General features: G+C 38.8%; 1 protein-coding gene across 1 annotated transcript in view; it reads left to right on the forward strand.

Moving 5' to 3' along the window:
• Positions 1–25849, forward strand: part of LONRF2 (LON peptidase N-terminal domain and ring finger 2) — a 98267-nt gene that overhangs the window by 62689 nt on the left and 9729 nt on the right. The window contains exons 8-15 of the mRNA XM_029938500.1: positions 11001–11123; positions 13457–13615; positions 14181–14382; positions 14768–14867; positions 15150–15264; positions 18098–18219; positions 19914–20072; positions 23708–23870. Coding sequence (XP_029794360.1) covers positions 11001–11123; positions 13457–13615; positions 14181–14382; positions 14768–14867; positions 15150–15264; positions 18098–18219; positions 19914–20072; positions 23708–23870 — 1143 coding nt within the window. The remainder of the gene's footprint in view (positions 1–11000; positions 11124–13456; positions 13616–14180; positions 14383–14767; positions 14868–15149; positions 15265–18097; positions 18220–19913; positions 20073–23707; positions 23871–25849) is intronic.

The raw sequence follows: 25849 nt of genomic DNA on the forward strand, positions 1-25849 counted from the left end.
AAGATCACTAAAACAGAAGGCAGTTCAGAAATAGACCTACATGTGTACATAAGTGGTGAATTAGCTCTTTACAATAGTGCAAAGATTTAGGGAAAAGATAGTCTTTTCATAATTTGTAGTAAGGGACAATTGGATATCTGTTTACAAAAAAATGAACCTCACCCCTCTCTTTACATCATATATAAAAATTAATTCAAAATAGAGCATAGACTTAAATATATAGGCTGTAATATAGAACACTAAAACAAAATGTAAGAATCTTTGTCACTTTTTGTTAAGCAAAGATTTCTTAGTCAAGACAAATTGTAAAAGAAGAAGTTAGTAAATTGACCATCAAAATTGAAAGCTTCTGTTCTTCAAAAACTAAAAGGCAGACAGAATCGGAGAACGTATTTGTGAGGCATATATCCGTATATAGTATATATTAAGAATACTTACCAACTCAATAATAATATAAATAAACTCTGTTAAGTAAACAAGCAAGGATTTTAAGAGCTACTTCACCAAAGAAGACCTAGGAATATCAACTAAACACATGAAAAGATGATCCGCATCATTAGTCATTAGGGAAATACAAATTAAATCCTCAAGGAGATACCACTTAATACTCACTAAAATGGCTTAAGTTTAAAATACTAAATGTGGAGGAGGATGTCCAGCAACTAAAACCCTCACAAAGTGTGGGAATGCAAAATGGTACAGCCACAACAGAAGACAGTTTGGAAGTTTCTTTAAAGTTAAGCATACACTTTTTGCATGACCTAACAGTCACTCTTCCCAAGAAAAATAAAAGATATTAATACAGTATTCATAGCTGCTTACTAATCGTCAAAGACTGAATATAACCCATATGTCTGTCCATCAGTATCTAAATAGAGGCTATCACAAGATGGCAGACAAGGTTGTCCCAATGCTCATCTTCCCCATGGAAACAACCAAATCAATAAACAACTACAAAACAATGAAAACAGCTCTGGGAAAGATCTGGACTACAACAAAGCAGCAACAGAAACCTCTGTAGCCTCCAAACTAAGGATGGTCACATAGAAAAGTATAGGAAGCATTTTACCTGTATCACTCCATCCTGAGGCCCAGAGCAGCTCAAGAGGGATTTTACCCCATGGGGCAAAGAGAGCAGGAGGACTCTAGTAGTCCTTGTTTTCACCATGAACTTCTGCAGCCTTTGCTACTGAGGACCCCAGTACTCTTAACCAATGCCGAACCCAGCTAATGGAACTGCCCAGAATCCTGCTTCAGAGTCTCTTTTCCAGGGTTGGAGCCATTGCTTTGGTGATACTTGCTCATGTGGAGCCTGAGTTACTGCTCTGCCCTGCTCTGGGGGTCTGGGATGCCACAGGGCCTCACCATATACAGGGACCTCTGTGTTGTGTCCCATACCCCTCAGTCCTAAGCCCTGTCATTGTCTCACCATTAACAAAGCTGAGCTTCTGCTGCTCTGTGTTCTGCATCCTGGGTCCTAAGTGACAGCTTTTACCTGCTACCACTGGGTCATGTTGCCTTTGCTTTGTATCTTACCGTCTCCATCCTGAGTTGGATGCTGTAGTGCCATCACTAGGGCCATGCAGCTGCTGCTCTGTGCCCCACCCCCTCTGTCATGAATTGGAATATTTCTGTGCCCTGTCATCCCTTAGCTGTGCTGTCGTCCCCTGTGTCCCCCTAAATTAATGTCAGTACAGGAGTTTCTCAGATCCCATTTTCATGGGCGATCTGCACATGCTCTTGTTTTCTAATGTTTATTTATATTTGAGAGAGATGGGGAGGGGCAAAGAGAAAGAGGGAGACACACAGAATCTGAAGCAGACTCCAGGCTCTGAGCTGTCAGCACAGAGCCCAACGCAGGGCTCGAACTCATGAGTGGTGAGATCATGACAGGAGCTGATGTCAGACACTTAATCCACTGAGCCAGCCACCCAGGCACCCTTGCACACGGTCTTACATCTCAGATACTGTCATCACAGTAAATGAGCCCATGTCCCAGGCCATGGGCTGGGGTAGTTCTGCATGTCACTGAGCCCGTGACTGCACTTCCTTTGCTGCTCTGAATGCCAGCATACCAGGACTGTCACCAAGAGGGATCTTGGCAGGGTTCCTGGGTGTCTCAGTTGGTTAAGCATCCGACTCTTGATCTCAGCTCAGGTCTTGATTTCAGGGATATGATTTCAAGCCCTGTATTGAGCTCTGTGCTAGGTATTAAGTCTACTTTAAAAAAAAAAAGAGAGAGAGAGACTCTTAAATACTGAGAACAAACTGAGGGTTGATGGCTGGGAGAGAGGGGAAAGTAGGTGATGGGCATTGAGGAGGGCACTTGTTGGGATGAGCACTGGGTGTTGTAGAGAAACCAATTTGACAATAAATTATATTTAAAAAAAAAGAGGGATCCTCTTGACTGGAACTTAACACCCACAGACAAAGTAGAACAGGCTGATCCCAGCAGCCTTTACCACCGAGGACACCAACAGCCCAGCTACCACTGCCATGACAGATCCTCACAGGATGCTCACAGTGTTGACTGCTGAGGATTCTCACAGCCTTGGCCAGTGTTGGACTCAGTTGGCAGATCTGTGTGGAGACTGTGCCGCTGCACCCCAGCCAACACCCTTGCAGCCAACTTTAGATGAATATCTTTCCCCATCAAATACACATTGTCCAGACAGAAAATCAAGAAGGAAATAATGGGCTTGGACCATATTTAGGCCAATGGATCTGACAGACATAATCAGAATATTCCACCCCAGAGCAAAAAAAAATGTATTGTTTTGAAGACCACAGAGAACATTCTCCAGGATGGATCATGTTAGGTCATAAAACAAGTCTTAACAAATTTAAGAAGATTAAAATCTTATCAAGTATCATTTCCAAACACAATGGTATAAAACTAGAAAAAATAACAGGAGGAAAGCTGAAAAAAAATTCACAAATATGTTGAAATGAAACAGCAGACTTCCAAACAATCAATGAGTCAAAGAAGAAATCAAAAGACAAATAATAAAAAAACATCTTTAGACAAATGGAAATGGAAACACACATACCAAAACTTAAGCGAGTGCAATAGAAGCAATTCTAATAGGGATGTTTATAGGAATAAACATTAAAAAAAAAAAAAGATCTCAAACAACTTAATCCTATTCCTCAAATATCTATAAAAAGAACAAACTAAGCCTAAATTTAGCAGAAGGAATAAAGATTAGAGCAGATATGAAATAGAGACTAGAAAGACAACTGATAACTAAGAGTTGGTTTTTTGAAAAGAAAAAAATTGATAAACCTTTAGCTAGACTAAGAAAAAAGACGACTGAAAGAAATGAAATTATAAATGGAGAGAGCAGTATAACTTATGCCACAGAAATACAAAGGATAATAAAAGTATGAATAATTATGTGCCAACAAGTTACATACTTTGAAGAAATGGATGAATTTCTGGAAACATACAACTTATCAAGACTTAATCATGAAGTAATAAAAAATCTGAACAGACCAGTAATCAGCAAGGAGATTGAATCAATAATCAAAATCTCCCAAAAAAGAAAAGCCCAGGACAAATGGCTTCATAGGTAAATTCTACCAAGCATTTATATAAGAATTAATACCAATCCTCAAATTCTTAGAAAGAATTGAAGAAGAAGGAATACTTCCAAACTCATTTTACAGGGCCCACATTACCTTTATACTGAATCCAGATAAGGACACTATAAGAAAAGAAAATTATAGGCCAATATCCCCGATGAACATAGATGCAGTAAATCCTCAATGAAATACTAGCAAACCAAACTCAGGGACATATTAAAAGAATATACCATGGTCAAGTGGGATTTATTGCTGGGATGCAAGTATGATTCTAGTTCTGCAAATCAATCCGTGTGATACACCACATTAACAGAATGAAAGATAAAAATCATATCATCTCAATGGATGCAGGAAAAATACTTGATAGAATTCAATATCCTGTCATGATAAAACATCAACAAATTTGGTGTCGAAGGAGTGTTCCTCAACATAATAAAGGTTAAATGTGCAATCCCAGCTAACATCATACTCAAGAGTGAAAAGTTAAATGTCTCTCCTCTAAGATCAGGAACAAGACAAGGATACCCATTCTAACCACTTCTATTCAACATAATATTAGAAGTCCTCACCATGGCAGGTTGGCAAGAAAAAGGCGGAGGGGGGGAGGCATTCAGTAAGAAATGAAGAATTACCTGCTTGCAGACAACATGGTTTTTATGTAGAAAACCCTGAATATTCCACCAAAAACTGTTGTAACTAACCAGAGAATTCTCTAAAGTTGCAGGACACAAAATTAGCATTTCTATACAATAACAACAAACTATCTAAAGAGAAATTAAGGAAGCAATCCCATTGACAATAGTATCTAGAATAAAAAATAGTTAGGAATAAATTTAACCATGAAAGTAAAAGACTTGTACACTGAAAACCATAAGATCTTAATGAAAGAAATCGAAAATTCAAATAAATGGAAAGATATTCTGTTCTTAGATTGGGACAGTTGATATTGTCAAAAGGTTCATACTACCTAAAGCAATCTACAGATTCAATGCAATTCCTATCAAAATCCCAATTGGATTTTTCACAGAAATAGAAAAAACTGTCCTAAAATTCATAGCAAAGCACAAAAGATCCCTAGCAGCTAAAGAAATCTTGAGAAAGAAAAACAGCAGGAAGCGTCACACTTCCTGATTTCAAACTATATTACAAAGTTATAGCAAGCAAAACAGTATGGTACTGGAATTAACATAGCTACATAAACCAATGAAACAAAGTTTAAAGCCCAGAAATACGCCCATGCATATGTAGTCAACTAATCTACCTAGGGTGCCAAGAACACACAACGAGGAAAGGATTTCTTCAATAAATAGTATTGGGAAAACCAGATCTCCATATGTAAACAAATAAAACTGGACTCCTATCTGAAAGCACTCACAAAAATGTACTTGAAATGATTTAAAGACAAGTATAAAACAAACTATAAAACTAGAAGAACACAAGGAAAGAGTTCCTTGAGATTGGTCTTGGCAATGATTTTTTTGGATGTGATACCAAAAGTAGAGGTGCCAAAAGCTAAAATAAACAAGTGGGAGTGTATCAAACTAAAAGTTTCTGCATAGCAAAGTAAACAATCAATAAATTGAAAAGGCAAACAATGAAGTAGGAGATAATATTTGCAAACCGTATATCTGATAATGGACTAATATCCAAAATAGATGAAAAACTCCTACAACTCCATAGCAAAAATTGAATAATCAGATTAAAAAATGGACAAAGGACCTGAATAGACATATTTTTCAAGGAAGATATACAAATAGTCAATAGGTACTATGAAAAGGTGCTCAATGTCGCTCATCAAGGACATGCAAATCAAAGCCACAATAAAATATCACCTTACAACTTGTTAAGATGGCTAGTATCAAAAATACTACGTAAAGCAATCTAGATACCAAATGTTGGCAAAGATATGTAGAGAAGGAAACCCTCGTACACTGTGGTAATGTAACTTGGTACAGCCATTATAGAAAACTGTATGCAGGTTCCTCGAATAAGAAATGGAACTACTGTGTGATTCAGCAGTACTACTTCTGGGTATTGAAAGGAAATGAAATCAGGATCTTGAACAGATACCTACACTCTCATGTTCATTGCAGCATTATTCACAGTAGCTAAGATATGGAAGCAACCTAAGTGTGAATGAATAAAGAAGGTGTGATACACACATATACACACACAAACAGATACACACACACACACATACAAACACACATAGAGGAATATTCTTCAGCCTTAAAAAAGAAGGAAATCATGTTATTTGCAACAATGTGCATGAACTTGGAGGGCACTATGCTAAGTGAAATAAACCAGATTGAGAAGACAAATACCATATGTTAACAGTATATGTGGAACCTAAAAAAAAAAAATTCTGATTTCATAGAATAGAGTGATGATTGCCAGGGCCTGGAGGGAGGAGGAAATGGGGAGATTTCCTTCTTTTTTAAGGCTGAATAATATCTGTGTGTGTGTGTGTGTGTATGACACCATCTCATAAACAAGATGAGTTGTACTGTGCATATGACCTAGCATAACTGTCAATTTGAATAAGGTTACTGGTCAGCAAATGTCTGGTAACTTAAAATTTTCTGGTTCATTGTGTGTGATTCACTTGCCTGAATGAAGCACTATGAAATTAATAAAATTCCTTTTAAAAAGTTAAAAAATGTAAATAAGCAGGTTGTAGTATAATCATTCACTGGAACCCTATGTGGCTATAGGGAATAATGAAGTGTCCGCCTGTTCAACAACATGGATGGGCCTCAGAAGCATCACCTTTAGTGAAGGAAGGAACACAATACATTTGTGGTTTCATTTATGTGAAATTGTCAGAAAGGCAAAACTATAGTGACAGATCAGTTGTTCCTGGACTTGGAGAGAGGAGAGGATTGACTTCAAAGGGCATGAGGGAACCTTCTGAGTGGTGGAAATATGCTATATCATGATTACAATGGTAGTCACACAGTGTATACATTTGTCAAAAGTCATACACTGTGCATTTAAAAGTGGTAAACCCCTAGCTTATCAAAAAGAAAAAAGAAAGGAACCAAATAGATAAAATCACCAATTAAAGAGGATAGATCACAACCAATACCATATAAATAAAAAGTTATAAGAGAATACTGTGAAAAATTATATGCCAACAAACTGGACGACCTGGAAGAAATGGAGAGATTTCTAGAATGTCACAAACTACCAAAGCTGGAACAGGAAGAAGTAGAAAATTTGAATAGACCCATAACCAGCAAAGAAATTGAATCAGTAATGAAAAATCTCTCAACGAATGCAAACTGGTGTAGCCAATTTGGAAAACAGTGTGGAGTTTCCTCAAAAAATTAAAAATAGAAATACCCCACAATCCAGCAATAGCACTACTAGGAATTTATCCAAAGGATACACAAGTGCTGATTCATAGGGGTGCATGTACCTCAATATTTATAGCAGCTCTTTCAAAAATAGTCAAATTATGTAAAGAGCCCAAATGTCTATCAACTGATGAATGGATAAAGAAGATGTGATTTATATATACAATGGAATACTACTTGGCAGTGAGAAAGAATGAAATCCTTCCATTTGCAACAAAGTAGATGGAACTGGAAGGTATTATGCTAAGTGAAAGTCTGTCAGAGAAAGGTATCCTATGTTTTCACTCATGTGGAACTTGAGAAACTTAACCATGGGAGAAGTGAAGGGGAAAAAATAGTTTCAAACAGAGTGGGAGGCAAACCGTAAGAGACTCTTAAGTACAGAGAACAAACTGAGGGTTGATTGGCTGGGGGTAGAGGGGGGAAGATGGGTGATAGGCATTGAGGAGGAAACTTGTTGGGATGAGCACAGTGTCTTGTATGTAAGCGATGAACCATGGGACTCTACCCCCAAAACCAAGAACACACTGTATACAATGTATGTTAGCCAACTTGACAATAAATTATATTTTTAAAACCTCTCCCAACAAACAAGAGTCCTGGGCCATATGGCTTCCCAGGAGAATTCTACCAGACATTTAAAGAAAAGTTAATACTTATTCTTCCCAAACTGTTCCCAAAAAATAGAAATGGAAGGAAAGCTTCCAAACTCATTTTACAAACCAGCTTTACCTTGATTCCAATATCAAGCAAAGACTGCACTATAAAGGGGGATTATAGGCCAATATGCCTGATGAACCTGGGTGTAAAAATTCTCAACAAGTACATTAAAAGAATTATTCACTATTCCTGGGCTGCAGAGCTGGTTTGATATTCACAAATCAATCAACATGATACTCCACATTAATAGAAAAGATATGGAGCACCTGGGTGTTTGATCATTGGACTTTGGCTCAGGTCATAATCTCATGGTTTGTGAGATTGAGCCCTGCATTGGGCTCTATGCTGAGCCTGCTTCAGATCCTCTGTCCCCTCCCCTGCTCATGCTCTCTTTCTCAAAAAGAAATAAAAACATTAAAAAATAAAAGAAAGAATAAGAGTCATATGATCTGGTTAATAGATGCAGAAAAAACATTTGACAGAATACAGCATCCATTATTGATAAGAAGCCTCAACAAAGTAGGGATAGATGGAACGTACCTCAGTGTCACAATGGCCATATAGGAAAGATCCACAGCTAATATCATGTTCAGTGGGGAAAAACTCCCTTCTCTTATGGTCAGGAACAAGACAAGGATGCCCACTTTCACCATTGCTATTTAACATAGTACTGGAAGTCCTAGTGTCAGCAGTCAGACAACAAAAAGAAATAAAGGTATACAAATTGGCAAGGAAGAAGGCAAACTTTCACAATTGCAGATGACATGATACTCTATGTAGAAAATCTGAAAGATTCCACCAAAAAATTTGCTAGAACTGATACATAAATTCAGCAAAATTTCAGGATATAAAATCAGTGTGCAGAAATGTGTTGTATTTCTATACACCAATAATGAAGCAGCAGAAAAATAAATCAAAGAATCAATCCTATTTACAATTGCACCAAAACCAATAAGACACCTAGGAATAAACCTAATTAAGAGGTAAAATATTTGTATTCCAAAAACTATAGAGGACTTAAGAAAGAAATTGAAGAGGACACAAAGAAATGGAAAAGCATCCCATGCCCATGGATTGCAAGAACAAACACTGTTAAAATGTCTGTACTACTCAGAGCAACTTACACCTTTAATGCAATCAAAATACCACCAGCATTCTTTGCAGAGCTAAAACAGTCCTAATATTTGTATGGAACCAGAAAAGACCAATAGCCAAAGCAATCCTGAAAAAGAAAAACAAAACTGGAGACATCATGATTCTGGATTATAAGCTACATTACAAAGCTGTAGTCATCAAGACTGTATGGTACTGGTACAAAAATAGACACATTGATCAATAGAACAGAATAGAAACCCCCAAAAAGGACCCACAACTCTATGGTCAAATAATCATTGACAAAGGGGAAATACAAATAAAAACCACAGTGAGATGTCATTTCACACTGGTCAAAATGGCTATAATAAATTAACAACACGAGAAGCAATAGGTATTGGTGAGGATGCAGAGAAAGGGGAACCGTCTGCTTGTAGGAATGCACACTGGTGCAGCCACTCTGGAGAACAGTATGGAGGTTCTTCAAAAAAGTAAAAATAGAACTACCCTGGGATCCAGCAATTTCACTATTAGGTATTTACTCAAAGCATACAAAAATACAGATTTGTAGGAGTATATGCACCCCAGTGTTTATGGCAGCATTATCAACACTAGCCAAACTATGGAGATAGTCCAAATGTCCATTGATTGTTGAATGAGTAAAGAAGATGTGGTATACACACACACACACACACACACACACACACACACACACACACACACAGGAATATTATTCAACCATCAAAAAGAATGAAATCTTGCCACTTGCAACAACATGAATGGAGCTAGAATGTATTATGCTAAATGAGATAAGTCAGTCAGAGAATGACAAATACCATATGATTGCACTTATATGTAGAATTTAAGAAACCAAGCATATGAACATATGGGAAGGTAGAGGAAGAGAAGAGAGGGAAATAAACTGCAAGAGACTCTTAGATAACAAACAGAAGGTTGATGGAGGTTGGTGGGAGATGGGCTAGCTGGGTGATGGGTATTAAGGAGGGCACTTGTGATGAGCACTGGTATACAAGTGATGAATGACTAAATTCTACTCCTGAAGCCAGTATCACACTGTATATTAACAAACTAAAATTTAAATTTAGAAAATGTTCATAAAAATTGGTGAATTTTATTATATATAATTTATATCTCCATAAAACTCTGGTGGCAAAGTGTAAGTAAGTGTAAGTCCATAACTAAAGAGAATGAGGAACATTTATGAAAGCTCAGAAAATTTTTGGAATACAGATAAATGGATGAAAGAGCAGAGGATGTTATAGTTCAGTGGGAGCTGAGTTCACGTCATAATATAAACTCCAGAGAGGATTCAATTTAAGCTCTTAGGAAAAGAATAAGAAAGAAGGTTTGCTTGACAGTGCCAGGTCACTCTGCCATGCAGAGCAGTAGTGGGGAAAAAAGCCATGGTGCCTTGCTCCCACTTTCTGCAAAGAATGTAGACAAACTGCCTGGGGAAAATTGTGGCTGCCAGTGCATGTGACATGTTCCTCCGACCCCCACCGAGTAAGCCCCTCTAAATCCTATTACATGGGGCTCCCAGTAATTCTCTGTCACATACCCGAAAATAAAAGCTCTCAAACAGATCTCTTGCATGTAGGTGAAGGACCCAAAAAGTCTTCCATTCAGCAATGAAGTCTGTGAGGACAAGTCTGACTCAACATGAGAGAAAACCAGTTGGAAACTACATCTTTCTTAAATATTAACAGAGAACCAGGGAGTAATAAGGAAAAAAATCAATAAAGAAGAAAAAGATTAAAGACTAGAGATGATATGTGAACTGATAAATTACAATATAAACAATGACTAGAAAATACTGCATCTGCCAAAAAAATTGCTGGTGGAAAATTCTGATCCATATTACACTTTGTTAATGTAGCATTTTATATGCTATGCATTGTGTTACAGATACTTCTGCTCATGTCTGTCTTCTCTCACAAGTCTATATGTTCCATGAAGACAGGAACATGGTTGTGATCTGTGATTACTGAGTGTATTTTAAGTTGGTAGACAGCCAGTTCTCTCTTAGCATGTACCTTGCAACTGCCTTGGGCTCAAATTCCTAGTCTGGTGACTGCTGTGTTCTGATTGTGGATTGTGTTTATAAGAAATTTGGGTTTGCTTGGTTTCCAAGGGAGAGCTAGAGCTAACCTCGATGGGCTTTTGTTTATTCTAGCTAATTTGAAAATTAAATAGTTCTAGTGATTTTTCTCAGTGCTTTTTGTGTGCAAGAATATAATTACACTGCTTTTGTAAAATGTATATTTTGTTTTTTGATGAATCCAGGGACATCATGCGAAAGCTCAGGCTCTTTCTGGATTGGGAAGAAGTAAGGAAATGTTAAAGGAGTTTCTCATCTGCCTTGCTTTAAATCCTGAGTGTAACTCAGTGAAGAAAGAAGTACAGAAGGTGTGATTTTCTTTAAATGACTTTCTTCTTGAAGTCTCATTTATATAGCCCTTGTGTCCATGTTAGTAACTCCTGTCAAATAAACAAGAAATATAATTCTGAATGCTCATAACAATATGATTAAAAACACACGAGAATAATGATGAGTTTTTTGCCCTTGATAACTTTCATCCAAGGATAAAGCACAGTGATACAGCTTTTGTACAGCTCTGTTCTGCTGAAATAATGGCATGTGCTAGTGAGGGAGGACCCACGTGTGAGATTGGGGAGGCAAAGTGAGTTTTCTTAGAGTTGTAATTTTAAGCATTATAGTTTGCAAAGGAGCCCTATAAAACACATTGTGATAATATGCAAAATACACCAGTCTAGCTGCATAGGTTGACTTAGAAGTTTAGCAAAACTTCACCAGAGCAACGCAGAAATATCTACTCTCTTATTCAGGTCTTTAACCCAGTTTTATTAGAAGTCACTGAGCCACACTTACTGTAAAAGAGCCTGTACAGTAGTTGCAGTCTTAGCACTTCCTATGACCAGCAGTTCTTGTTTTTATGTCAGTGTTTCCCTATGTTAGCACTATTGCTAGCTTCTACCATACATTTACCTTATAATTCCCACTTTACAGTCTAGTTTTGTTTTTTGGCAGCAAGAGAAAATAAATCTATTCTTCCTCCTCCATTTTAAACCTCCTTGGATATTTGAGATGGACTATTATCTTTGCCTCAAGTCTCTCTTTGGCCTGAATGTCCTTACAAGGTAGTAAGGTTTCCTCCTTTGGATGCATTTAGTGTTCCCCAGCATCCATATCTGACAACCACAGGGAGAACTTACATCTCCCCTTGTGTTCATGTCACAAGGCGTGTTTAATTTTAGCCAAATACCTTCACACTGTTGGCTCCTATTAGAACCATAGTTAGCCAAAACACCTACATATTTTTTTGTTTGTTTTCAATGAGAATCTTGAAGCAATATTTTTTAATCCTTTAATTGTACAGTTGATTAGCCTTTGTTAATGCTGTTGAATTATCACTTACTGGCTTTGGCCATTGTCAAAATAATATTGAAGCTTAACTTTGGCTCTTCTAACTATCCCAGCCTGCTCTGCCCCACCTGCAGATTTCACAAGCACAATAAAACGGGTCTCAAATGCCCTTTAAAAGAGCATCATAGGAAATTCAGCCTGAGCTCAAAATTAACCAGATATATAAAGTTCCCAGGACCGGAATCTAGGTCTTGTGGTGCTTCTTGTCAGTCTGGTGCTATTTCAAAAAAATTTTTTTATGTTTTATTTATTTTTGAGACAGGGAGAGACAGAGCATGAGAGGGGGAGGGACAGAGAGAGAGAGAGAGGGAGAAACAGAATCCGAAGCAGGCTCCCGGCTCTGAGCTCTCTGCACAGAGCCCGATGTGGGGCTCGAACCCATGAACATGAGACCATGATCTGAGCTGAAGTTGGAGGCTTAACTGACTGAGCCTCCCAGGCGCCCCAGTCTGGTGCTGTTTTAGATACGATGTTTTCCCCTGTAGCATTCTGTGAGTGGTAGATGTCTTCTGTCTCACACAGTCCCAAACAGTGTCTGGTGGTGCTTGTGAAACGTGATAACCTCCCAGGCAGCCTTCTGCTGGCTTCCTGAAGTCCCTCAGAGCCAGTGGGGAGGACAGTGATGTCCATGCTCAGTGATGTTTCCTTTTGATACAGGGGTTAGGGGTGTGGTGCACTGACCGAGGACTCTATTAGGTTTCAGTCACTGCTTTGTACTTCTCTTAAGCTCTGGGGTTTACCTGAGTCCATGAGGTTTGGCAGGACCATCGAGTGATTGGCAGTCACTTCCTACCATCACCAAAGGCTGGTCTGTGGCTCTTGAATTAGAACTGTGACCCTTCACCTTGTCTTCCTTTTTTTAGTTCTTTACTAGGTGGCTCTTTCAATTCTCTTGTAAGTTGATCAGACCTCTAGAAATATCTCAGCCCTGTGGGTGATCATGGCTTGCATTTAATTTAGGATCCTCATAACCCCAAGACCCCACTTTTCTCTCTTAACCATAAGACTTTTAGGGCTAATTTTCCTTACCGGATGTAAGACAGAAAGAAATGGTGATGTTCATATTTTGTAGTTGGTAAGACTATGCTGGAAAGGGACTACTAACCAAAATGCTGAAAACATTGATGATTGGTTTCGGAAACTTGAATTTAAAACATTAGCAATTGGAATATGTTAATTATTCTTTTCCATGTCTTAGGCCAATTTGGCCCCATAGTTTCCTTTGGATCTTTTAAGGCATATTATGTATTTATCAAAAGTGTTTTAAAATATTTTTTTCTTGGAAATTTCATAGGTAATGTGTGAGGTGTTTGTTCCAGCTTCAGAAAATGTGCCTCAAAATTTAACATCTTCCATCCAAAGCATAATCTTGAACAGCAGGTTGAAGGCTCAGTGTGCCAGTGATATAAACACCCAGCCTTTGGAAGAAGGTGACAGTGCAGGGAGTTCTAAGGTACGAAGTACATGTGTTTGTCATGCATTATCTTGATTAAGCTTTATGTAATTCCTTAATTTTCAACATTTATAGGATATTCAGACTATTACATTAGTTAGAAGGGCTACATTTATAGGATATTCTAACTATTACATTAGTTAGAAGGGTTTCTCAAACCTGTTCTAGCTCTTCAACCTGAGAGTTGAACTTTTTAAAGGAAGTTGAAGGAAGTAATGAAAATGATGCAAAGAAACACGTAGAAAGATTTAGGACATTACACATTGGGAACCCCAAGCATCAGGAGACTTGAACTTACTTTGGCTTTGAGAAAAGAAGGCAGAGGGATGATTTGAATATATGAAGACTGATATTCATTTGATCTATCTGAAGGAGAATTATTCTGTATTTTACTATGGGAAGTGCAAAATTCATCTTAGAAGTTAATAGATGAAACCAGCCATGAAGGAAGAGTACAAGCCCTCTTTTTTCCAAAGAGGTCTAAAAAGGGCTACTGCATGAATACTGTTTTCTCTTATTCTGTGATCTCTGTAATACTTAGGATTCTTTTTTCCTACTTAACCAGAATCCAGCTGAGAAATCTGATGTGTTCAGAAATACCAATTCTTCAGTTTTATATTTTATACTGGGTCTGCACTTTGAGGAGGATAAAGAAGTGTTAGACAGTATCCTTCCAGGAGCACCCAGCACCAGTTTAAAGAGACAGTTTCCAAATGATATGGAAGATGTGGATGACCTGAACGGCCCTGGGAAAATTCCCAAGAAAGGTCAGTAAACTATTTTGTCATGGAGTTGTGTGACTCCAGAGTGATAGAGCGTTAGCTAATATTCAATATATTTAAAAAAATTTTTTTACACAGTTTAAAATTAGTAATGAAATGAATACATCAGCTTTAAGATAGAACAGTCTAAATGGTTTATCCCACAAGAACTTCATAGTCAAAACGAGGGCAAGTTTAGTTACAAGTTTAACTTTTATTCATGTCTGCTGTCCAGATAAATTATTGCTACATATTGTTAATCAGGTTAGGGACTGTTCCTTACCAGCATGATTTGTTACATCAATATAACACTTTAGCCAGAGAAAATACAGTTATTGCATGGTGGTGTCCTGATGAATAATGTTAATTTTGGCATTTTAAACTTTTTCAGAGGCAGATTCCTCACCTCAAAGGAACATGACCTCTAACGTAGGAGAAATTCCAGAGCTCTCCATAGATGTAACAGACTTTGAGTGTGCCCTTTGCATGAGGTAGGATAACATAGGATCTGTGCAACTCTTTGAAAAATCCATGCTTTCTGAATTTGATATCATAAACATAATAGGCTTTTTATTATCAGAGAAATTATATGTACCTCAGCAATAAATGATTTATTTTCTAAAAATTTGATAAGGAAGATATAAATGGAAATAGCTGTAATTGAATTCTATAGCAGTAGGGGAATGGTCTTAAGGAGTTCTTAGAAAATAAATAGATTATTTGAAAATCTCTTCTGGACAATGTTTGGCTAAAAACTCAGGTCTCTTTTCCAGGTTGCTCTTTGAGCCTGTCACTACACCTTGTGGACATACATTTTGCCTGAAATGCCTTGAGCGCTGCCTTGACCACGGCCCGCGTTGTCCATTGTGCAAAGAAAAACTTTCAGAAGTAAGTATTTCTTCTGAAACAAGACCGTTCAGCCCCCTCTCCTCACCCCTCAGAAGGTGCTCATTTCTTGTCTTCATCTACCCATGTATTAAAGAAAGTTGGATTTCTCCAGTCAAAGATAGGTCTTTTTCCCTTTGGATTTCTCAGAAAATACACAGGGGAAGTTTAGATGCAGAAACATTAAACTTTAGGGAAATTTTCAGGCATGAGTACTGAAAACAGGTAACATAATTGGAGCTCTTACTGTGTGTTAAGTATAAATAGTTGAGGTAACATTACTGAGTCCGTACCATATGTGAATCATAAAGGGTTGAGGTAACATTATAGAACATTTAATATGTGCCAAGGATTCTGTCCTTTACCTCATCTCAAGGCAAAGTCATAGTTTAGGACTTAGTTTTGCTTCGGATCCAAGACTTGATTGTCTTTGATTACTGGGAAACCCCTTTGGTGGCCCATCACTTGCATCTTTTGTCTGAATCAGAGCCAGTAATACATAAATTTCCATGGAGGGAAGCTATTCAGTCATGTCTACATCAAAAATAAACTGTTTAAATCCATACCATAGGTATTGTAAATGCAATAAACAACACTTAGAATCTCTTAAAAGCTTTCTGATCAACTTTTCACATTGTGAATCTGTATCAAATGTACGGGCTCTGGTACTTTTGGTGCCACTAACCTTCCACAAAGCAAGTTATTTAACTTCTGGTGTGGGGGGTGGTTATCTATAAAATGATACTACAAATATTTGCCTTAATTACTTCTAGAGATCAAATTCACTGAATGCACTTTAAATAGGATAAAGTGTTTTTTTTTTTCAAAAAACAAATGTATAGTAAAATTTCTTTCTGAATTTGATATGGTAAAGGAGATATTATACTTATGTGAACTTTTAAATAATTGTAACCTTAGTTTATTGCTAAAACTTGTTAAAATAAGTTAACATAATTGAGACCTTTCTAGATCAGTATCTGTACATCATTTTTTTTCCAATTGCATACATTCTGAATCTTTCTAAGTTATTTAGGGAGAGCCTGAATAATCATGAATATCATTTATCATACCATGCACCGAGTACCATGATGGTGGGTGCTTTTTGGGCTCTGTAGCAGTTTCCTTTGGCCTCCTCCATGGTGTTTGCCCTCTTCTTGCTAACGGTGGGTCGCATCCAGCCACTGCTCAGTTGTATCCATGCTTGTTTGGGCCGGTGGGCCTGGAGGCAGCTTTCTTATTCTCAGAGAGTAAGAAGCATGTCTTTATGACCACTGTTTGTAACACAGACCCTTCGTTCATGTCCGTGTTCAGTGCTCTTTGGTTAGGGGCTGTGTGATGTAACAGTGCATTGAGATTAGCACTGAAATATAAGCTTTCTAGGGACAGAGATGACTTTTGTCTTGTTTTCACTGTATCTCCAGGACCAGAGCATGTACTGAAGATTCAGGAGTTCCACATTGAACAAACGAATGGCTAAGTGCAAGCTCTGTGTAGATTGCCAGTGTTCCAGAAATTAGAATATAATAAATCTAACTAAAATAAATCATAATTTCATCTTTCTTTAAAGCAGAAATCCCTTTACGAGCTTAGACTTTTTGACATGCATTATTATAAACAGGAATGGTCCGTTATCAATGTACATACAGAAGTCTTGGTTAATGTAAAGCCAAGTCAAGCAAATTTCATTTCATAAAATGATACCCTAAACTAACAGTGTAAAATACTGGTGTCATTAATAATACTAATTGTGAATTAAGTGAAACTTGTTTCTGCTAGTTATTCTGTCACCGAGGGTCTCAAACACACTTGTTTCCCAAGGTCGAACTTCTAGTTCTTAGTCAGTTACAGCAACACCTGTAGCTTGCTTCATGTGCCTTGTTGCATGCAGCTTGCCGCCCAGAAATATAGCACATTGACACAGAAACAGTAGGACATTGAACCCTACCAGCCCTGGGGTCCTGGCTGTACCACTGTGACTCTACACTAGTCCCTTAATCTTTCTGAGTCCCATCTTCTGTATTAGTGCATTGTAGACAGTCCCACAGGCACTGTCTAAGCTCTGTTAAGGCCCAACTTAATTTATATGATGCATCTTCAGCTGGTACCTGATATATATTCAGATGTTAGTGAAAAAGAGCTGTTACTTGCAAATTCATATGCCTACGATAAAAGCAGTGCACACACAGACACAGGATAATAGATTTTCAGCTGTGTATAACCCTTTCACCCACTGACCCTAGCACATTTTAATTCAGTTTCCACCTACTTCCCTTAATATCCAGCTGTAATTCCTTGGTCCCTAAGTTCCTTTCCCAATCCAAATAAAGCCAACTCTGCCTCTTGCACGTGTCCATGTAAATAACAAAGCAGAGCTAGAGAAAAGCCACAACATTGGTAAGATTGGTTTCAGTGTAAATTCACAATCTTAAATCTTGGACTCAAAACATTTGTTCTCATTCTTACTATGCTTCTCTAGTAGCTTCACTTTCCTGAATGATTATTTCCTATTTCTCTTCTTCAACAACATATCCTGCTCACTTCCTCTTCCCTCCCTGACATTATGATCTGTGATTGAGAATGCAGAAGCTGGAGAGACTGGAACTCACTCATCCTTCCTCTGGGTAAACGCCTTCTCCTGCCCTTTTCTCAGAGGGGAGGGACTGCCCTGCCTCTCTCCCTGTTCCAGGCTGGCTGACCTCCAAGCCCTCTAATCCCCATCCTTCTGTCTTCCCAAAGACTGCACCCTCTACTTTGTTGCTGATCTTCCTGCTGGAAGAGAGTGCATTGTCCTTTGGAATTAATTACTGTGTGGTATTAACATCTCCTTTTGTTACAGTTGTTGGCAAGCAGAAATTTTAATATAACTATTCTGGCTGAAGAATTAATATTTCAATATTTGTCAGATGAACTCTCTGATAGGAAGAGAATTTATGATGAAGAAATGACAGAATTGTCAAAGTAAGTCCTCATGTTGTATATACTTGGTCTTGAGTTCAGATTAAAGAAGGAAGTCCTTGTTAACCTCATAGCTTTATCACAGGTTTGTTTTCTCCTGGGCAGAGAAATTCGAAATTTCACAGAATAGAAAAAAAATTAATTACAAAGACTTACGAAAATGTACTTGGAAGGGGTTATAAGAACTATTTCAAAGATGTGGCTTCATAAAAATTATGTAGTTGCTTTTAGTATCTAAGTAAGTGGTACTAAAGTTTTCAAAATTGAAAAGGTGCGGTATATAGAAACAGAAGGGAGATCAGGATTATCACTCAAAATAGGCTGGATGGTTGTTTTTATCTTTTAAAGTGATCAAAGTTCTGTGTTGCAGCAACCTTGAACTATTGAGGTCTTAAAATTCTGCTCCTATTTTTTATTTAGAACTCATTACCTTTGACTACTGTATAGTTTATGCTTTCATCAGAACTTCTTTCTCTTTTTCTTATTTATTTTTATTGAAGTGTAATTGACATATAACATTATATTAATTTCAGGTATGTAACATAACTCTTCCCTATTTATGTGATCATATTGCAAAATGATCACAGTAAGTCTCAGTATCTATCACTATATGTAATTAACAATTTTTTTTCTTGTGCTGAGAACTTTTAAGATCGATTCTCTTAGCAACTTTCAAATATACAATGCAGTAGTATTAACTGTAGTCACCATACTGTGCGTTATATCCCCAGGACTTATTTATTTGGAACTGGAAGCTTGTATCTTTGACCCCCTTCACCCATTGCCCCCCCTCACCATCCCAGCCTCCTCTGGCAACCACCAATCTTTTGTCTATATCTATGAACTTGGTTTTGTTTTGTATTGTTTTAAGATGGCACATGTAAGTGAGGTCTTATGATATTCATTTTTCTCTGACTTATGTTTTTTTGTTTAAAATATTTACTTATTTATTTTGAGAGAGAGAAAGAGAATGTACAGGGGAGGGGCAGAGAGAGGAAGAGAGAGAACCCTAAGCAGGCTCCTTGCTGTCCACGCAGAGCCTGATGTGGGTCTTGATCTCATGAACCATGAGATCATGACCTGAGCCTAAATCAATAGTCAGGCACTTATTTCACTTAGCATAGTGCCCTCAAGGTCATCAGAATTTTTTTTATAGTGATCATAAGTTATAACTTTTTCTAAGTAAACTAATACAATTCAGTATGTTCTAACTCGTCAAATTAAATAAGAAAGGCTTGGCAGGAAACATGGTGAGTTGAGAACTTTCTCATGTGGTGGGCTTTCTTTTCCCACTAAAGACTGATGTAAGGAGTGCCTGGGTGACTCAGTTAGTTAAGTGTCTGACTTCAGCTCAGGTCATGATCTTGCTGTTGATGTGTTATAGATCTGCATTGGGCTCTGTGCTGACAGCCCAGAACCTGGAGCCTGCTTCAGATTCTGTGTCTCCTTCTCTTTCTACCCTTCTCTCGCTCATGTTCTTATTCTCTCTCTCTCTCTCTTTCTCCCTCTCTTTCAAAAATAAATAAACATTAAGAACATTTTTAAAAATAATAATAAAGACTGAGGCAGGCTTCATGGTTTTATTTTGTAAATGAGAGAATTGAGGTTGGCCAGCTTATACTATTTTACAGTGACTAATACTTCCTTCTGTTTCTGACAGCTCCCACTTTAAGTTAACATTTTTCCTCACCCTACAGTCTGACCAGAGATGTCCCCATCTTTGTGTGTGCCATGGCCTTCCCCACTGTCCCGTGTCCACTGCATGTGTTTGAACCCCGCTATCGGCTTATGATAAGAAGATGCATGGAAACTGGCACCAAGCGGTTTGGCATGTGTTTATCTGCTGAACATGCAGGGTAAGAACTGCCAGCGCTCAGAGGGTCCTAAATAGATGCATAACTTGTTATTTTTCTTGAAGAACAATTTAAGGTGATATTGAAAAATTCTGGTGGCTTCCATTACGTAACAAAGTATAAATCCAAGACCATCCATGATGTGATCCCAGCCTTCTTTCTAGACCCATTTCCTCCTTTCTTTCAGACATCATATTTGATAGTCCATTACTGTATTATTTGCTTTTCTCTAAATACACTTCATATTCATACTTCCATGCTTCTGCCTATAATTCTTTTCTACTTCATCATCATACAAACAAATCCAGTCTAACTTTTTAAGATCTAAATATTTGCTATGTAGGGGCACCTGGGTGGTTTAGTTGGTTAAGCATCCAACTCTTGACCTCAGCTCAGGTCTTGACCTCAGGGTTGTAAGTTCAAGCCCTGCATTGAGCTTTGCGCTGGGCATAAAGCCTACGTGTAGGTAAGTAGGTAGGTAGAAAGGTAGATGCATACATACATACATACATACATACATACATACATACATATATCTTCCATGAAACCTCCATCTATACAGCTAGACAAATTTCAGTCTTTTAAAAACCCACAGCTCTTAGTCTTGACCTCTCCTCATTTTATATCATTTGTGTAGGGAAGGTATTCTAAATTGGCAGACAGCTCCTTTCCATAGGCTGCTCTGGGGACTCTGGGTCCTTCCCATCTGTTGGCTTCCTTATCACCTAGGACTTTGTCATTACTACATGGTCATGATGGGGTCTCTACATGGAAGTTCTAGCCAGTAGAAGAGGCACAGGTGCTCTGAAAAGGATTCTGGAGAAAAGCGGTACTCATCACTATTGTTCATACCTACTGCAAAGAAGGCTGGGAAATGTAGCCCATCCATGTGCTCAGGAAGAAAGGGCGAATGGATACCTAGGACCATCTACTAGCTTCCATCATATATACTAGGAACAGATCTTTTTAAAGATATGTATAGGGCCTTTATGGAAAAAATTCTACAGCTTTATTGAAAAATATTCAAGACCTAAGTAAACAGAGAGAAATACCATATCCATGGATGGATGCATAGATTCAATGTCATAGTAGAAATGCCAGTTATACTCAGATTAGTCTCTAAATCTAAAGTAGTTTCGAGGCATCTGGGTAGCTCAGTTGGATGAGCGACCAACTTTGGCTCAGGTCATGATCTCATGGTTCACGGGATCAGGCCCTGTGTCAGACTCTGTTCAGAGCTTGGAGGTTGCTTCGGATTCTGTGTCTCCTCTCTCTGCCCCTACCCCGTTCATGCTCTGTCTCTCTGTCTCTCAAAAATAAATAAATGTAAATAAATAAATAAATAAATAAATAAAGTAGTTTCAGTCAACATTCCAAGAGGAATTTTCATGGACTTGTTCAAGCAGACTTTAGAATTACTATGGAAAAGCAAAAGACCAAGAACAGATAGTTTTGAGGAAATCAGCTGAGCAGGATGGGAGAACACTCCTATAATAAATTTGTAAGCCTTAGTAGACTACTGAGACAGAATATGGAGATAAGAAATAGATTCATTCATATGCAGACCGCATATTTAGATGTAGTTATGTGAGGAAAAAGCGAGCTACTCTGTTAAAAAAAAGTTTTTTAATATTTATTTATTTTTGAAAGAGAGAGGCAGAACATAAGCAGGGGAGAGGCAGAGAGACAGGGGACAAAGAATCTGAAGCAGGCGCCAGGCTCTGAGCTGTTTGTCAGCACAAAGCCTTATGTGGGGCTTGAACTCACAAGTCATGAAATTGTGACCTAAGCTGAAGTCAGACGCTCAACCAACTGAGCCACCTAGGCACCCCAACAAGTTGCTCATTTTTAAAACATGCTGAGAAAATTAGTGGACAGTCCAAATGTGGAAAAATAATTTCTTCTCTGCCTTGCACTGTACACACAAATTAACGCACGTTATTTACATTCCCAGTGTGAAAAACAATAGATAAAACTTTTAAGAGAAAACATTGGAGACTATAATTAGGAAGTTTTCTTTTTTTACACAAGATGTTGAGAACACATAGCATAGAGGAAGAATATTAATAAATTTGAATATATTAAATTTAGCAAAATAATAAACATCCAGAAGTTCTGCTTCCACTGAGGATATAGAACACTAAGAAGAGCATTACTTCAGATAAAGTATAGGACATAAGTCTCTTGGACCCTGCTCCGGTGAGCAGAGATTACTCAGGGGAAGTGAGGAAAGGCAAGTCTTTCCAGGGAGAGAGTAGACAAAAGCATGGCTTACCTGCAGCAGAGCCCAGGAAAGGGGACCTGCGCGTGTGTAGGAGGAATTCAGCTAGTTTTTTGGGGACCATGTTACAATGGCCTCATATGGACAAGTGTGAGAGTCCAGAAAACCCTGGGAGCTGCAGGTGCAAGGGGAGTTTGCTTCCACTCACAGATTCTTGTCCACAGACAAGTCAGGATGGCTCATTGGAGAGGCAGGTTCTACAGCTGAGATGAGCTTTGGAGGAGCTGGTGTTTGAAGACATTTGTCTGCTGGTAGCTGGGGCAGCAAGTCGTCTCTTGAAGGGGATCTTCAGGGCGCCTCCATCCATGCCACAGGTCTGGATAAGATAGCCCTGTTAGATAAAGAAGAAGAAGAGAGAGTTTTACTAGAGATTCAAGTAGAGGTGTCCAGCCTTATAGGCATGTGACTTGGGAACCATCACTCATCGTTAGTTTGAAGGTATGTAGTGAAGTTGTTCATTCCCTTTAAAATTGGGTAGCCTTGGGTTCAGATCTTGGCTCTCAGTCTTACTGTGGCCTAATAGAAGTTGTGTGATTTTTCTAAGCCTTCCTGTTTTTATGCTTGAATAAGTGCATATTATAAACTGCTCCTTGTAGTACGTGACATGAAGTAGGCACAATCAGTATCCTCAGGATATAGATGACAGTTCAAAAGGATGAGAGTGGGTAAGGTTACACGGGAGAGCTTTGGAGCAAGGATGCCATTTTTGATGGCTCCGGTGTTTAAGGGACATGTGAAGGAACCAAACTGTGAAGTGCTGCACTGGTCAGGGAGAACCACTGAGAGCAGCAGTGGGTGTTAGGTCAGTTGCAGATCAGTAGAGGATAGAAGCAGCAGAGAGGGTCATGCCAGAGTCATTTGTGACTTCTACTGGGATTGTTTCAGTGGGCCGGTGGGGTATTGAGGCCTGATGGGGAGATAGGAGATGGAGGCAGTGATTGTAGATGACTTTCCATAGTAGTCTGTTGGGGAGGACAGAGTTGGCCAGCATCAGTGGAAATGGGAGAGAGAGGAGGGAGCAGAATCTGTGAGTGGCATGAGGGCCGGGCATACTTTGTGCTCTCTGTAACCCCTGCAGGTGCCCTGGCCAAGGGGACTGAGGATCCTGTCTCTCTCCACCTCTTAGGTCCTTCCAAAGCACTAGCTTGTTTCAACTACTGAGGCACAAGGGCTCTTTCCCCTCCAGCCCTACCTCAATGGCCCTTGTACACCAGTATATTTCACATTTAACAGAAGAAACCATCTGCAAGTGTCTCTGAGAAAACAAGCTTGCCGGTCACATGTGGAGACACCATTTGTTTTGTTTGGACCTCCTGCACTTTAAAAATCGTGGTATTTCTCCCGTCTGTCTTGTCAGAATTTCGGAGTACGGCTGCATGCTGGAGATCAAGGACGTCAGGACATTTCCTGATGGGAGTTCAGTTGTGGATGCCATTGGAATCAGTCGGTTCAGAGTTCTAAGCCATCGTCACAGAGACGGCTATAACACAGCCGACATTGAATATCTTGAAGATGAAAAGGTGAGGTTTATTTTCCAGGTGTGTGTCTAGAGGGACATCAAGTCAATACTGTGTACTTGTCTAGGTCACGTGGTCTCGGTCACATCTCCTCAGCACTGCTGTTACTGCCCAGAAGCAGGTGTAGACAATCTGTAAATGAGTTGGCATGACTGGTTTCCAATAAAATGCTACTTACATAAACATGCAATGAACAGGATTTAATCTGTGTCCATCCTGTTCTAGATACTGGTATTAGTTCAGAATGAGATATAAAAAATGGTGCTTAAAAATACCTTCTAAAGCTAAATATAAAAAGGTTGGCTGTCTTACCCCTTAAGAATTATTTATATGCCTAATACAAATATCAAAGCCTATGTTTTGACAGATTAACAAAATGTTTTGAATGGATTCTCAAAAAGATGTGTACAAAGATATCTCTAGCAGTCTTACTTTTCAATAGTCACAAACCAGAAATGATGCAGATACTCATCAACAGGGGAATGGATAAACAAATTGTAGTACATTTATTCAATGGAATACTACTTGGCAATAAAAAGGAAGGAACTACTGACACACAGAACAGCATGGAAGAATCTCCTAGATCTCTCAACGAACACATCTCTCAACATCATGCTAAGCCGGGGAAGCCAGATGCACAACCACATGTGCTGAGTGGCTCTATTTATATCCTTCCAAGACCACACATCACCTGTCTGGCTTTGGAGGGCAGAGACAGGCTGGGGGTGCGGGTGCTGTAACTGACTAGAGAGGGAACGGAGGGCCATTGTGGGCCATGGAACTGTTCCCTGCCCTGTTGAGGATGGTGATTCCACTGGTGTGTATGGCTGACAAAACTCTGAGCCGACCACTGAGATCTATGCATTTTCTGTATGTAAATTATCCTGCAACAAAAACATTGCAACTGTTTAGAATGAGGAAATACTTGGAATTACCGTGTCCTTCTTTTGAATTCTTTGGTTTACATCTAGAACCGTGGTGAGTGAGTGTCTTTAGCTGTCTGACATCACACTGGAAGTCACCTTGGGGATAGTGCTGTACCTTTGTGATGCCCATAAATAGACCCACACCCACACTGCCAGCACTGCCCCTTTCCAACTGTTGTTTCTGGTCATCTTCGGCACAGGGCCACACAGTACAGAGGAGCCAAGGGCAGCAAGTCAACCCCAACATCTCAGAAGCAGGGAGTGGGTTTAAAGGATGGGACTGAATGTGATTGTTCTCTGCTGCCCAGATAACAAATCCAATGGAAGAGTTTACTGACTGTTGTGGATGGCAGGTTTTAGTGGTACATGTATTTATTTCAAAGCAAGAGCTTACAGTTACAGCATGAAATAATTTTGGTGGTTTTTCTTAAAAGAAAACCCTTAGTAGAAGATATGTATAAATCAAATTGAGAACAGTTGCATGCATTATAATCTAATTCCTCAGTTTACCCTAGTGTTCAGAGATCTTAGAATTTTATAATCAGAAAGGACCTACATGGTTTATTCCTATTTTGTAGATGAGAAAACTCTATCTTCAGGAGGCTGTGTGATTGGCTCATGAGATTCAGCAGTGAAACCAGAACAAACCTGGGTCCCTTGGTCCCCAGCCCAAGCTTTTCCCACTCAGGTGTTCCTCATTAGGGTGGGACATACTTAAAATAGTGACTTGACAGTGAGACAGGGTCTCGTGGGAATGCAGGAAATCTAAGGTGCCAGGCCTTCCTGCAGCACAAGGCTGATACAGCAAATGCACCGGAGCTGGAGATCGGAATATAGTTTGGTGATATGGAATACAGTTTTTTGAAATATCTTACTGGTTGACTTGGCAATTCTTCTAGGAAACTATCTTGAGGGAATGACAGCCCCTTCTATCACCACGACTGACAAAAAACAAACCACTTTTGCATATTTATGTTATTGTGTAATATTAAAATCTATTTATCTTAATGATGGAGTAAGTTATGGTATATCTCCAATAAAGGACTACATGTAGCC

Source organism: Suricata suricatta, chromosome 4 (assembly GCF_006229205.1).
Source record: "Suricata suricatta isolate VVHF042 chromosome 4, meerkat_22Aug2017_6uvM2_HiC, whole genome shotgun sequence".
In the NCBI taxonomy this organism is placed as follows: domain Eukaryota; kingdom Metazoa; phylum Chordata; class Mammalia; order Carnivora; family Herpestidae; genus Suricata; species Suricata suricatta.